This window comes from Vombatus ursinus, unplaced genomic scaffold, assembly GCF_900497805.2.
Source record: "Vombatus ursinus unplaced genomic scaffold, bare-nosed wombat genome assembly UNPS02009770.1, whole genome shotgun sequence".
Taxonomy (NCBI): Eukaryota; Metazoa; Chordata; class Mammalia; order Diprotodontia; family Vombatidae; genus Vombatus; species Vombatus ursinus.
This window is the reverse complement of record NW_020949548.1, coordinates 5,774,836-5,790,669: the sequence shown is the minus strand read 5'-3', so window position 1 is coordinate 5,790,669 and position 15,834 is coordinate 5,774,836. Positions and strand designations below refer to the sequence as shown.

Sequence of the window (15,834 nt, the reverse complement as noted above, 5' to 3'; positions counted from 1 at the left end):
CTATTGTAACCCAGTTAATGAACAAGCTAGGATTCGAACCCATACCTTCTGATTCCAAGTCTTTATCTGTATTTCTCCATTATTACGTTGCCTCTCACATCTTCCCCCATGCCCCACTCTCCCCCACCACAGCCCTAAGGATATTATCCTTATGTATTTTTATTCACTTATTTATTATTATTCCTAAGGATATTTCATATGTCCTTTTGAGAAGTTTTGAAGTAAGAAGATTGGTCTCTATGAAGTGCTCGGCCTCTGATAAAATTTTTTCTTAATATTGGCGAGTCCCGTAAATTGCCCACTTCAGCCTGAGGTACTCTTCTCACGTCTATCACAAAGATATCAGTAAAACAGGAACACAGCTTGAAGTTGTGTAAGACTAAGTTCCATTAATGTTCTGGCTGTAATCTGCCAAATGTAATTTCCAGCCAACAAGTCGAGGTGCTAGTGAGTCTCAGATGACAGACAATAGGAGCTGTCCGTGGGCATCCCTTTGGCGGCAACCCCATCTGATGTTTTGTAGCTGGGAATATTCTCACTCCAGGAATGTGATTTCTGTTGGGTGTAGTGATCAGTGTTCTTCCAAAGGGGAGGTGATAGCCAGCTTAAAGAATCACAGGAGGTGAATAATTTGCAGCCTTTTGTTGTGATTACAAAAAAACATTTTGTAAATGTCCTTTGTTTTTGCTGTTAGTAGTGGTTTGAAGTTCTTTTTACCCACCCAGCTCCATGTTGAGTGTGGGCATTTAATTCTGTCATTGTTTTTTCCTTCCTTCCATGCCTCAGAGCTTGACTGTCAGAATTCTTGCCAGTCCTGAAAGCTGTGAGCTCCTTCCCAGCAGTTGGACAATTTTTCATGGAATCTCGTTCCTCTCTCCTCTAGGAGAAGAATCCAATGGACCTCTGTACGAAACGAATTCCACTGCAGGATCTGAACTCCCAGGCAGCTCCGAGGTATGTTTTTAATCACTCCTCCTAAACTTCAGAACAGAAGATGGATACAGGGTAGGATGTTTTTGAGATAAAGGAAATTTACTATTTGAAGGTGGTGAGACCTTTTGATTCCAACCATTTGCTTAGTTTAAACTATACTTGTTTTCTCCCAAGCACATTCATCTTGTGTGATAAATAAAGCAGATAGTGTGCTCCATGCAGATTCTAATATTTCATCTTTCCAGGGGCTGTTGGAATGCAGACACAAATTAGGAAAAGCATTATGTACTTTTTGAATTTGATTCAAGGCTTCCCAGGGAGCAAACCCAGTCACACTGTGACTTGACATAGAAGAGGCCATCCCTGGAATGAAGCTTCCCTGGCGGCTTTATATTTATATTATTGGCCTTGATAAGAGAAGGACTGGTTTGGTGTTTTTTGTTACAGAATTTTTTAACCAAGCACCATAAGTCTACTTCAGGAAAACAAAGTAATTTGAATGTGCATGTTCTCTTTGCAGTCTGTTACAAATATAGCTTCTCAAGAGAACAAAGGAGATTAGTGATTTTTTTTAGCAAAGTATGTGGTGTATTTCCTTCTTTATTTACATAAATATTTACATATTTATAGGATCAACATAATGACCAGAGGGACCAGTACTGGTTCATTGGAGTCTATGCTTCTTGGCCTGTATTGGGCAATGCAGTTCATAAACTAGAAAGAGAGATGTAGATTTGACAGATAGATATATAGATAGATAGATAGATAGATAGATAGATCTCATGACCTAATTGCTTTGTTAATTGGTTTTTAAAAGTATGTATATATTTTTTTTCAAGGAAAAGTCTTGGGATTCTGGTAACTAACCTTTAGAATAAGGTTCTTAACTTTTTTATGTTGTGGACTATTTTGACAGGAACCTATGGATCCCTTCTTAATGTTTTGAACTGGATAAAATACATAGGATTGCAAAGGAAATCATTTATACCAAAATACAGTTATCAATTTTTTTTTTAAACTTCATCGGCCCCAGGTTAAGAACCAGTGCTTTAAAGTGCAAATGTCCAATGAAGAAGCCACAAGAGGAAATGAATTTGTTTCATTGTTAGTTCATTTAGACCTAAAGAATTTTCATTATCAAAAAGTCACTTGGCCCTGGGAACTAGAATTACAATAAAAGGTAGTTTGTGGTCTTTCCATTCCAGGAACACTTCACTCAGGTTAGGCAGTTTCGGATGTCCATGTCCTAGATATAGACCACTGGCCAGAGACCCTCTTGCGTTCTCTGTTAGCAATGGGATTTCTGAAAGGTTAGTGGACAAAACATTACTGAATCTATGTAATAGGCAGAATGAAGTAGAAAGTTGAAAGAGTTTTCTCAATCATAACAATGAAGTTATACTTTGAAAAAAATAATGAGATTTGAGGGATGGACAGGAGCAGCATGGCGATGGTGGGAGTGATGAAGGAAGGCTTGATTCAGTCAGGTCTACAGATCAAACTCAGTTGATAATTTCTTGCCTCACTTCTACAACTTTCTTGAATAGATAAGACTATCATATTGATAGAATACGATAGTTAATTTTTTTTCATTTTGTTAAATACATGTCTTCATGTACTTAATGATATTTAAAACTAAAATTTTTGGCCGTAGGCAGAGGGAAACGTGTGCATATTTTCTCAAAGAAACTCTTGATGGATGGATTCCTACTGTCTGTTGACATCCTCTCTTGGTTTTCAGAGAGTAGAGATAGATTAGCGTCCTTCAATGTGAGACACAGTTTCTTTTTTAAATGAATCAAGTGGTATTTGAAGCTTCTTTTGTATGGCTTTCCAACCTCTTCAGTGTTCCCTAAGCCCCAAAGCTAGGTGTCCAATTGTACGTGTTAGGTGTAGACACATGTTCCCTTGCATTGCCCGCTGGTGGGGGTAAATGCAGCCCTACTAGGTTAGGACTAGTTCACTGGACTGTTGAGCTAAATTCATTACTGCTTTGGAATGTTGTCTAATACCCTCTGCTCAGCCATGAAGTCCTCATTTAAAACTGGAGATGCAGGATGTATGCTGTGTTCCACATTCAGCCGAGAAGAAATTCCACGAAATTGGCAAGATTCTTTTTTTTTTCTTAAAGAAATAAGAAAGAACTGTCCAGATCACTTGCTTCCAAACCACTTCATTGGATAAGTTCCATTGGTTTTTACTTAAACTAAGTCTAATTGCTGTTTCAGTGGTAGAGGCAAATCCAGTGCCTGTTAAAGAATAACCTCATAGATAGAAATCCCAACATTAGCATGCATTTCTGCTTAGATCAACAAACTCAGGTATAAGCTTGTAAACGATTCAATTGTCCAGGATGCCATGATGCCACGAAAGTGTGAATGAAGGATCTGTGAATTCTCTCTTCTCACACTTCAAAGCTTTAAAATACTCATGAGGATACATCTCCAATGTTCTCTGTATGATATAGGATACTGTTCTGTACTTGGCAGCCATTTCTTAATGGTGATAGTTTTATAATGGGATGCCAGAGTAAGCTTTACAATGGAGCCCCAGGAATATCTGGGATATAGTAAAGGAGCTCGCTGGTAATATGGTTATAATCAACTTTGGGATGCCTGTAATGTATAGGACATAAAAGGTCCAGCTTGAAAGAATGTCATCCCTTAGACTAGCATCCATTTGCCACTTTGCTTAAATGGCAATTGTTATTGAAAGTGGTCGTCGTCCCCCCCCCCCCGCCCCGCCCCAGACAGTTTAGGTGTAGCTTTGAGGAATTCTCAGAAATTGCCCAAATATTAAAGATTTGTCAAATCATTTTTGGAAGCTTAGTGAGAAAAATTCTTGTAAGTGTTTTTCCTAATCAGAGTAGCCTTTCTGCCTATCACTCATCAAATCCAAACTCAATTGAGTTTCACTTTTCGTTTTCTGACTACTCAAACTAACTACCCCGCCTCTATCCCGATTTTGTATTTCCTTGGAGAATCCCGTGCTGTTTCGTACAAGGGATTGTGGGAAGGGAGGAATTACAGACTTGATTGGAGTAATGCAGAGTCTTCCTCTGACTAATGAAGGACAAGCATGAGTCTTGAGAGTTATTACCAGTGATGCATGAATTGTAAAATGCATAGGAAAGATCATAGAATGAGGAAGAGCTGCAGAAAAGTCCCCCCTTTCACCTAAGATTACAAGAAGCAGCTCTCAGGGAGATGAAGATAAAGTGCTCTATACCTCCTCCATCCGCCTAGTAAGTAGCATGAAAAAATGAGATGACTTAATTTACTTTTACAAACTTGTTTGTAGCGTTCCATCGGAAAACAGAAGTCAGTTTTCTTTTTCAAAGTAGGAAGTTGTATAGTGCCTGTGGGCATATGGCTTGTCTTTGGAATATTCTGTATCCTCCATTTGAAATAATTTCAGCCAAACTGTCCACCTTTCTGAGGATGACCTTGCAAACAGCCTCTGCATTTATTCATAAGACTCATAGAGGAAAGCAGCTCGATAGACTTGCTCCTGCCCTTTAAACACAGATGTGCTAAATTGGCTTGTGTATTTGCATGATCAGGACTCTTACTGGCATAGGATGGCGTGACTAGGACATGCCATAGCCTTGTTTGATGTCCAATACATTTGGGTTCATTAATGGAAATGCATTATGTAAGGTCAGTAGGGGTTGTAGAAATTGTAGAAAAATTGTAAAAATCACATTCAGTGAAAAGTAAGCCTTCAAATAGCTTGATTATATTCTGTACCAGACTACTGATGCACCTACAACCCTTATCTCTCATCCCTGATTGTGTACTCCCTCGGGGACCCTAAATAACCTTGCCAGTTTTGACATGATTATCGTGGGGGAAGGGGCTGTGGCTGAGGGATGGAGAATGAATATTGCTACATTTTCTTAATTATCTTGCAGATTACCTCCTCTCTCCCTTTTCAGTGTTGGTAATTTCTCTTTGTGCCATAATTTGCTAGATTCCTGCTGGAAACTCAGCTTATCTTACACCTCAGTGCATTTGTTTTCTTCCTGAGGTGTGTTCTGACAACTTTGCATAGTAATTGGCCTGCCCATAGTACCACTCACGTGTCAGTTTTAAAACCAGCTTTGCCCTGGGATCAGCTTAATCATATAAAGAGGCTTTTCAGAGGTAAAAGCAAGTTTGCAAGTCTTGGCACACATTTTCCTACCCTGACTGCTCCTTGTTTTTTTTTTTTTTTTTTTTTTTTTAGCACCGTGTTATGTACGCCCCCTAATAGAAACCCAAAGCTACTTGCATGAGCTTTGGGTGCCCCATATGATGTGCATGCTGTAACTAGTCATACATATTTAGATCACAACTTCTGTCATTCACATACACTGGAGGAGGTCTTAAGTATTTTTCACTCTCTAAATTGGCATTGAACGAGTATGTATATGTGTGTGTGTGTGTATGTATGTATGTATGTATATACATATATACACATGTAAATATGTACATATATTCTTCGTGATGTTAAACAATCAGAAAATGGATTTTGAGGAATCAAAACCTCTTTCAAGGTATTCAGCCTAATCATTTCACATAGAATTGTTGGAAACAAAGATGATGAAGCAGTTAATAATTTTTTTTCCTAAAGGTTCTAGCTCAGAGTATTCTAGAAAAAAACAAAAAGCTCTATCCCTACCCCTGAGCTTCTTTGTTTCCTTCTATGTATCCTATGATTTTTTGTTGTTAAAATAAAGCTTCCCACTGCCTTTGCATCATCACTAACAGCATATATCTCTCCCATGATGCTACTGGCAGGGTCTAAGCAGCACTGAGACTACCTTGCTCATCTCTGATCATCAAGGGGTAAGCAGCTACCAGCAGTCACACCTCCATGCATGAATATGAATGTGGTGTCTTCCCCCAGTGGATGGTGACAGTCTCTTGTCCACTTCACAAATATTTTCCAGTTCCTCCTATGTGATATTCAGGTATATATGAAATCATCTGAAAGAGTTCCTTGGTTTAAAGGAATGAATCTCATAGGGTTCATTGAGTCTTTGCCTTACCCAACTGTGGTCCATCTGATGGTCCAGCAAATGGGTGATGTCTTTGAGGATATGGGCGGGAGGGGGGAGCATTGATTTAGAAATCCATTTGGAATATCAATGGAGAGAACTGGAAAGTTTTTGGTTTGACACTAATCAGCTGGTGACAGACTCCGTTTGGAAGGGAAATGGGGATGTTGGTGTGCTTTGAATTTTGACTCTTATTAACATAGATGATGATTTAATTCTTACTAATATACTGATCTTCTGGACTTGACGTGGTAAAAGTATCAATTTAACTGTATTTTAAGGATTTGTGATTCGATTGGTGGAAGTAACCTTTCCACTGAAGTGATCTGTCACAACCCTTCAATGATTTGTTCTTTGAGAGTTAAACCTTGTTGATATTTTGAATGTTGGGTTGAAGAATGTATTGGCAGTACTTTTCATATTTCATGCATGGCATATTTTCTATTATTATAACCTGTAAGAAAAACAATGTTATTTTGGTTGCACAGTGACGGACATTTATTGTGTTTGTTTGTTTGGTTTTTTAAGATGGGATTTGGTGCTTCTCTGTAACTGATTATGACCGTGTGCTAAAAGATTTAGTGGTGCCACTATTTTATTGACTTAAGCTCTTTATTAGAGGCTTCCTAAAAGTAGGGAATAAGCTTTAAGATATTTTAAAATATTCTTTGAAATGTATTTTAGAATGTTTAAAGAATTTATGATGAATTTGTGGTTCCACTCTACTTAAATCTTGTTGGAAGTCTTGTGCTATTTTTAAAAAAATAGGTAATTAAGTTTACTTGGTAATTTATAAATACTGTAACTCATGAACTTATTTCATTCGCATATATATAACAATACAAACTGGGATGAAACAGAGGTCAGGATACAATTGAAAAACAGGATACAGTGATTTGTGTGTGTGTGTGTGTGTATGTGTGTAAATCACATATGTTCATTTTCCACTGATGTCATGCTTGGTATGCAAAGCAGTATGGGGTAGGAATTAGAGAACTGTCTCTGAGTTTAAGCTGTAGGACACAAAAGTTGTTTGATCATGGGTAAGTCATTTACCCTTTCAGCGCCTCGGGTAATTCTCTAAGAGAAATCTGTGAGCTGTGGATCTGCACAGGTGGAGGCCTTTCTTATCTATCCCTAATGAAATCATAAATCTGGAACAGAACGAATAAAAACCTTCTTTTCACAGATTCATTTAATAGTAAAGCTTCTGTGCACATAAATGCAATTTTATAAGATCCAAGAGCCAAACACATGGTTAGAGGTACCATAACTAGGTGTAATGGTCTTAGAATGAAGAAACAAACACTTTGATCAAATTAGAGGCAGCATTCTCATGGAGGGATGGAGCAGGGAATGTCTTTTAGTTTACTCTTCTCTCATTTCATAACATTCCTTGGTTGCTATTAAAAGGAAATCTGTTGGTCAAACTTGAGTCATCGGTCATGGGCATAGAGAAGTTGACTCACTGTTGACCTAGTCTATGGTCTTTTTTTTTTCTTTCTCTTTCTTGAACTTTTCCTTTTCCTTTCCCCAGATCCCTCCCCTGTTGATTCCTAGGATATCTTAATATGTAAACCTCTCAGGGTCCCTCACAATGCCAGGGATGTCATTCAATGATCCCCTGGCTTTATGATGGAAGCTTAACCTCAAGGCAGTTTCATTGGATCTGACATCAAGTCAAAATAGTTCTGTATCTCCAAATGATTGGAAAAGCAGGATTGTAGGTAACAAGGCAAAGCTCTTCTGACTAGATGCTGGCATTTTCCCTCAAATAGTAGTTTGTGGGATAGGCCTAAGAGATTACAGAATTACCAAAGTTCAGAAACTGGAAGGGACCTCCTGGATCATCTCCTCCCCACCCTAACTGGACTCAGTGTCTCTTCTACAATCTACTACCCAAGTGGTCATCTAGTTTGTGTTTGAAGGGGACCTCAGTGAGGAAGACTTCCAGTAAGGGGGACCCCACCAAGCTTCCTGCACCAATGAATATTTACATAGGACTTTAAGGATTTCAAAACTTTCTTTCTAAGGCCAGTGCTGTGTCTCTTATACCACATTATGTCTTGAGGTTTTTTAGTTTTGAATGCAGGTTTTCTTTGTTTTATGATATGTTTTGAGTTTTGTTACCTCAAAGTCTGTTTGACAATGGAACATGTCTTATTAAATATCAGTTGATAATGAGTTTGTATTGTAGAAGTTGATAGGAATTATTTGGGGAACCTTTTAGTGGATTTTAGTGGAAAGCTTTGTTCTTAATGCTTTCAGATATACAAAGAGCTTTTATAAATTATTTCTTCTGTCAAGCCTCAGCTAGCCATAATAGCTGAAAAATAACATACATCCAGTGTTTTAGGCTTGCCAAGCACTTTACATACAGGAAGAACTGAGTTTAAATCCAGTTTCAGACACTTAACTGTTTGACTCTGGGCAAGTCACTTAACCTCTGTTTACCTTAATCCACCAGAGAAAGAAATGGCAAACCATTCCAGTATCTTTGCCAAAAAACAAAAAAACTCATGGACAGTTAGGCACATTATGGTCCATGGGGTCATGAAGAGTCAGACAGGACTGAACAATAACATCTCTCACTTTCTGTGTGATCAGTAGAGGTCTCTTCACTATTGGTTAAAGGCTGGTCCTGTGATTGAGTTGGCATCAGGAAATCTCATAGGAAGAAACCCCTTATACCAATTCAGGCCTGCATCTTCTGTCGCTTGGAGTCCCAGACAGTTACGTGAGCACAGAAAAGTTAATTGCCCAAGGTCACAGCGACAGTATGTGTCAGAAGCAGGATGTGAAGCCAGGTGTTCTTGACTCTGCGGCTGGTTCTCTATCCATTGTACCACACTCACCCTCCCAGTGTCTCAGACAACTACCCCCAGGCAGTTGTAGGGGCCTCGTTCATCTCCCACACAACGATCACTGATTTGATGAGTCTTCTTTTGCACGACACTAATAGAAATTTTCCCAATGTCATTTTTAGACTTGATATTTTCCAATATACTGGTTAAATAGAGCTAAGAGATGGCTGACAAGTTTAAACATGATGGAATACCTTTTTATCCTGTTTGATGGCCACATTAACAATTAAAACCATATAGCACTGAATTATTAACACTGAACAGATGCCACTAGAATATTTTTTTTCCTATTGGCTTTGAAAGTAATACACAGAGCCACCATCAAATGTTTCTTAGTATTGACTGTCAACTACACAGGAAAAAGGAAATGGGGGGAGGGGAGAGGTATAATATAGGCAGTCTCAACAGCCAGTTTCCTTTGTCTGCACTGAGGCCAAGATGAGAAATGGGCTTAATTTATAAGAGATTTAAGTGGCCAGATATCCATAATCTTTTCAGCGTGGGCGTTGTGAGGTAGTGGAGTATATCACCAAGAGAAGTTGTGAAGTTTACTGGTACAGGGATAATTTACAACAGGGAATCTCTCTCTAGTATGGGTTCCATGCAGAGGGATGGATACACTCAGATAACTCACCAAGCTTGACTCTTGCCTTGAATAACATTTTCATTCCCAGCAGAGATAGGCAAATTTTATTGCCACCCCATAAAACAACTTTTTGGAGAGATCCTGTGTGGCATGTGTTTAGACTGTTGGATTTGCCAACAGGAAGGACTGGGTTCGATTCCATGTCAGTCACTCACTAGCTATACGTGACATCCTGGGAAAATTATTTAACTTTCTGATTCTCAATTTTCTCCTCAGTAAAATGAAAGGGTTGGGCCAGATGGTCTCTAAGGATCCTATCAATTCTAAATCTTATCATCCCATGAAAGCAAAAAAGGTACCTTTTTTCTCCCTTCTTCAACAGGATTTCTTTCCATTGTTTTGGACTTTTATTAAAAATTCTTTATTTGATTTAATTAAAAAATAATAAGATTATATCCGTTTTAAAAGATTTTGCTCTTTGCTCTATTTTATATATTGAAAGCATAAGAAAATAATTGCAACTCATAATAACCTGTTTAACCTTAGTCCTCTAGTCTAGGCAACTCTCTAAGGCCATATTCAACATAAAAGCCAATCATGGCCCAAAATATATATTTTTTTTTTGAGAGGCAATTGGTGTCACACAGCTAGTTAAGTGTCAAGCGTATCTGGTCTGAGATTGGATTTGAACTCAGGTCCTCCTGACTTCAGGGCCAGTGCTCTATCCACTGCACCACCTAGCTGCCCCCCAAAATATTCTTACTTCCAAAAATGAGGCAAAGGTGCTGTGATTTGAATAATGGAAAGATGCTGTCAGGAGCAAATGTCCACTCTAATGTCTGGGACAAACAACATCTAAAAAGGCAGCAGACCAGGCTGAATGGGGCCATTCAGTGTAGAAAAGGTGGCTATCTGCCATGGAAGAAGGAGTTTCCTCATTCAGGATTTCCCTTTACCAATGAATTCCCAGGTCAGGTCTCTCTCTGTTTTTTTTTTTTTTTTTAAACTCTCAGGTGCAAGAATTATCAGGAAAAGGCAGTTTATACAGCTGTGAGAGTGTGAGAATCAACTTGGTAAATTCTTGATAGGAGGAGATTTTATTGAATCACAACCTGCACTGAATTCCAGTAAATGAAATAAGAGGAATGAACCACTATGGATGATGTAGCCTTTTGTCTGCTTGTTTCTTAGACTTCCAGCAGCGGATAGAGTGCAGGGTCTGGAGTCAGAAAGACTCATCTTCCTGAATTCAAATCTGGCCTCAAACACTTAGTAGCCGTCACTTAGCCCTGTTTGCCTCAGTTTCTCATCTGTAAAATGAGCTGGAGGAGGAAATGGCAAACCACTCCAGTATCTTTGCCAAGAAAACCCTAAATGGGGTCCCCAAGAGCCAGACGTGACTGAACAACAACAACATAATTCTTAGATTTCTGCTATGTGCCGGGCTTCATTAGAAGCTCCATTTGACACTTTGCTGTGTCAGAGGATGCTTAGCACTGTTTCTCACATCCGGGGATGTATGATCAGTCAGGGAAGGCATATTTGGGGCACTGAATTGCCCAGTTTAGCATTCTGTTGCCTTAAAGATATTCTTTGTCCTGGACATTAGAATAAACATTAGTATTGCCCAGGTCTTGATTGCATCTTTCCAGAATTCAAAATGTAGCACCTTTGCCTCATTTTTGGAAGTAAGGAGAACATTTTGGGCCATGACAGACTTTCACGTTGAATACATCATATATCACTTGCAGAGGAGGAAAGGAGGATAATCTTTATATTGGCATATGGGCATACTCAAGTGGAAGTGAAAAACAGAATGAATGATTGCATCTGATCATTTATTTATTCAAATAAATTTCAAACTTCTCTGCTTTGCTTTCAAGGCCTTCTGCAACCTGGCCACCACTCAATCTTTCTGGTCTTATTTCATTTACCTTTTTGAAGTTACTGTTACCCACGCACACTTTGCCATCCTGCCTTTGTTGACAGTATCTATGCCTACAATAGCTTCGGATCTTATCCCTTATCTTTTGAGTTCCTACTAATATTTTAAAGTCCAGGACAACTGTCAACTTCATCCTTCATGAAACTTTCCCTAACTCAGGATCCCAAAGTTCTGCTTAGATCTGCCTCCCAGAAATTTTCACTCTAGAATCTAGGTGATAAAATGGCATGCATACAGTTATTATTTTATCATTGCTAATCAAAACATGATGGTATCAAGGATAAGATGATATGGGCTATAAATAAATGGAACAGATCAGAAATGATGGGAATTGAAAGGAAAGAGACATGACTCTAGAATATTCACAGATGACTTCAGGAGGTGAGGCTGAGGCCTAAATAAATGGGGGCTGCTCGTTGGAGGGCTCCCGTTATCATTGCTCAGCACGTGACTTTACTCACTTACTTACTTACTGTGTCTATGGACATAGTACCAGAGCCCCAGTACAGGTTGAGGTGAAAATATTTGAGCATCTTATTTCCTGTACTCACAGATTTCTTTTTCTTAAAACTGTCTTGGGAAGAAAAAGGACAAGCCTATGAAGGTATGGATGATTAAATCTCCCAGCTACCTCAAGCAAGTAGTCTAAATTCATTTCATAGCTACCCCTAACTTTGCTGGAGAGGTTGGGGGGGAGTACATCTATCAAAGATGGTGCCGACTTACTGGGGACTGGTTATTGCTTTGATGTCATTCAATTTTTGGTAAGCGAGCCTCTTCTCAACCAACATATTCAGGAGAATCTGCTGCAAAATGCCTGTTTTAGACATGCATTTAACACATTTCATAGCTCAAGATTCTTCTTCCTGTTCTCCTGGCAAAGGAGAGATGACTAGAATTTCAGCAAGCAAACTCTTTAGGAGGTACTTGTGCATTAACACTTTCAGTTCCAACCTCTCCTGCTAATCAGTTTGATACTATTGCCCACAAGTAAGATCTGCTCATTCTCTCCTCCATTTTCAGTGAACCAGGCAGCATTTATTAAGTACCAGGCACTGGACTAATTGCTGTGGACACAAGGGAAGGCAGAAACTCCTTTTAAGCAGTTCACATCCTGATAGGGGAGACAATATATAAATAACTGGGTGCATACGAGATATATATATATATAGATATATATAGATATAAATATATATATATATAGATATATATAGATATAAATATTTATATATATTTATATATATATTTATCTATCTATCTATCTATCTATCTATCTATCTATATATATATAAAGAGAGAGAGAGAGAGAGAGAGAGAGAGTAAGTAGGTGGAAAGTAAGCAGGACAGAACCGATAAACTTCAATTCCTTTAGGGTGCTAGAACACCTGTAGGCCTTTGCAACCTGAATGTTTCTGCCTTTGTATTGGAGTGGTACAGCAAAAGTTCCAATGAGATTTTGTAATTCTGAAACTAGGAAGGGCCATTTTTGGTACAGAGGCTGTACTCAAGAGAGTCCATAGAAATTTTGTCCTGGAATATACTGTTTGGAACATGCTTAATGAGAACCCTTTAAGATACTATTTTACCTTCTCAGGATATAGCATCTGAAATATTATGTAACAAATTCAATTCAGCCAACACTGGCACAAGAAGACGTGAGATAGAAACAAGGGTAATCTGGGGTACAGAGTTCTTGAGAAGGTGGGAAGGAAAGCAGAGTCAAAGACATAAGAGGAATGGAGGGAAAGGGCCTTGGGGAGAAAAGATAATTATCTCATTCTGGAGCTGAAGGGAAGGAGGAGGATCGAGGAAAAATCATTTCAATTGGTGGACATTGAGGAGTTGAAGGGCAGCTAGGTGGCACAGTGGGTAGAATGCTGGGCTTAGAATCAGGAAGACCCATCTTCCTGAGTGCAAATCTGGCCTCAGACACTTACCAGCTGTGTGACCCTAAGGAATTCACTTAACAATACCTCGTTTTCTCATTTGTAAAATGGACTGGAGAGGGAAGTGGCAAACCACTCCAGCATTCAGTATCTAGTACCAAGAAAATCTCAAATGAGGTCACAGAGAGTCAGACACAACTGAAACATCTCAACAATAATGATGGGTTTAAGAACTAATGAGTGAGGAAGAGGAGTTAATGAGTGTGGATTATCTTTTCCAAGAGTTTTGTACTAAGAAAGAGGAGATAGGTTTGAGTATGTGTGGGTGGGGGTAGAGGTTGGGGAGAGTTAAGGGATTCATGGTTAGAACTGTCCAAAAGAATTGAATGCTTTGAGAGCAGAGATGTCAAACATAAGATGTATAAACTGTTGAACCAGTTTATAATATAATTGGGAAATATTTGACAAGATGAATAAAAATACAGTAGAACATAGATAATTTTAATATGTGGGTTTCTAAGTCAATATTGTATGGTTTAGTGGGTTTTGGCTCTACTTGAGTTTGATACCATTGCTTTGAGAGGTAGTGGGTTCTTCCAAACAGTGTGCCCTCAAGTAAAGGCTGGATGACTACTAGTTGTGTATATGGTAGAAAAGATTCTTGATCCTATTGGATGGTTCTCTAATCCCCATTTTACATTTTAGCAACTGAGGGTAACACCAGTTAATAAGCTTGCTCAAAGCTACATGTGTAGTAAAAAAGTCCAGGACTCAGACCTAGGTCTCAGATGCTGTGTTTTCACCTATGACTATAGCTTCAGTAAGATAGGAGGCACAGTCATTGGCTGAGAAACAGGAGGAGAGGGCAGAAGAGAAGGACTGGAGAAAGTAAAGGAAGTCAAAAAGGTTTAGAATAGCTGCTTTGAGGAATGTAACAAGGAGTCCATGACATAATGAAAAGACTTCTATGTGGTAGTGACAGGTTATCTGAAGAGAGATAACAGTAATTTGTACTGAACCCAACGATGAGGGTTTCATGACTTGAGAATAAGCACAGAAACTTGAGCAGTAGAGCAGAGAAGGGTAAGAGTTAGTCAAGCTTGGAGAATGACAGACAGGTCAGAATGGGCAGAAGGTGAAAGATGTGAAAGATTCAAGGACAGAGGCTAAGCATACCCTTCAAGTGACTGATGATTGGGTCAAAGGCCAGGTAGAGAGGTGCATGGAGTCAAAACGGGGGGTAGCTTGGTAGAAGAGGGAGTGATCAAGGAACAAGATCTCATGATGAAGGCTGAGTGGATTGAGTAGTAGGGACATGAGGGAAGACAGGAACTGTGAGAGAGAAAGTTAAAAATCAGTCTTGGGAACAATCTTGATTGTGTCGTGTAAGGTATGCTTGTTAAATTAAGTGGCTGAAATCCAGTTAAAGTAAAAAGAATTTTAAAATCTCAAAGCTATGATGGCAGGGTTATATCCATGTACATACATACGTGTGTGTGTGTGTGTGTGTGTGTGTGTGTGTGTGTGTGTGTAAAATCAGCATAGATATTTAAATTTCTAGCCAAGGGACCATGGTGAGGAGGGCTAGGGTATCTTGATAATTGCCATTGAAGAGTACCAGTATTATGGGTTGCTTACCCCATGTCTAGAATAATATATCAAAATTATAACTTTACAGTTATCTCACTTTTCCTTGTAGCACAGTGTTTTTTGACTCTTCTCTTTGAGAGTAGGGTCTGTATAGGCTCTACACCTCTGTACCTCAGGCATTGCTGATTAATAAATGTTTGTTGACAAATGGAAAATATTTGAGTCCTTCTCATGTTCTTTTTCTTAGAATCTTCACTTAATGTTTTTTCAAACCATTTTTTTTTCCAATAGTTTGCCCCTTTCCCAGGCACTCAGTTAGTGGCTCCACCCTCCTATGAAGTCTCCCAGTCTATACGACCCTTCAGATAACTCCAGGATTCTGCACAAAAGTATTCCTACTCAATGCAAACTGACTTGGCTTTGCACCAGTTAGTACCCTCACAGTAGCTGCATGAGATACTGCCATGGTTAAAATCCATTTTTTTCCTTAACTGCTTGGTAGTGAATTTGTGAAAGTATTTCGGGATAAAATAAGTAACTCACCAGTGTCAGCAAGGAGGCCGAGGAAAGCCAAAAAGATCCGAAGAGGAGTGCTTTTGGTATATCTTGATTCTTGTGGTGGGTGGGCAGCATCTGCTAATTCTCTGTCGGTTGTTCCACAGACAGCAAAGAGATTTAACCTCTTCCTGCGGCGGCGTCTCATGGTAATCTGGTGTTGTTTTTGCACTGCTCGCGGTTTGGATGGCTGCAGTGAAAACTTGCTTTCCTGGGTGGCAGCTCTGTTAGCTCAGCACTTCCCCTCCCTAGGTCAACACTGTTAGATTTGAGTGATTCCCATCACTCATTTCCTAGGTCATAGCCTACTAAAGTCTTAGAGGAGTCATCCCAGATGTTTGCACAAGGGCAGATATAATTCTGTTTATCCAAAATCAGAGGCCACATTTGTGGCTAGTTTGTGACTGGGCCACTTTGTCAAAAAGTATCAAAAA

At 39.1% G+C, this 15,834-nt stretch overlaps 1 protein-coding gene across 5 annotated transcripts in view; it reads left to right on the top strand.

Moving 5' to 3' along the window:
• ANO5 (anoctamin 5) overlaps window positions 1-15,834 on the top strand; it is a 136,553-nt gene that overhangs the window by 56,467 nt on the left and 64,252 nt on the right. For 3 of the 5 annotated variants that reach the window (XM_027852538.1, XM_027852540.1, XM_027852536.1), the window contains 3 exons: window positions 884-954; window positions 5,715-5,762; window positions 15,508-15,549. In XM_027852538.1, coding sequence (XP_027708339.1) covers window positions 884-954; window positions 5,715-5,762; window positions 15,508-15,549 — 161 coding nt within the window. The remainder of the gene's footprint in view (window positions 1-883; window positions 955-5,714; window positions 5,763-15,507; window positions 15,550-15,834) is intronic. The other 2 variants (XM_027852537.1, XM_027852541.1) reach the window with 2 other exon arrangements.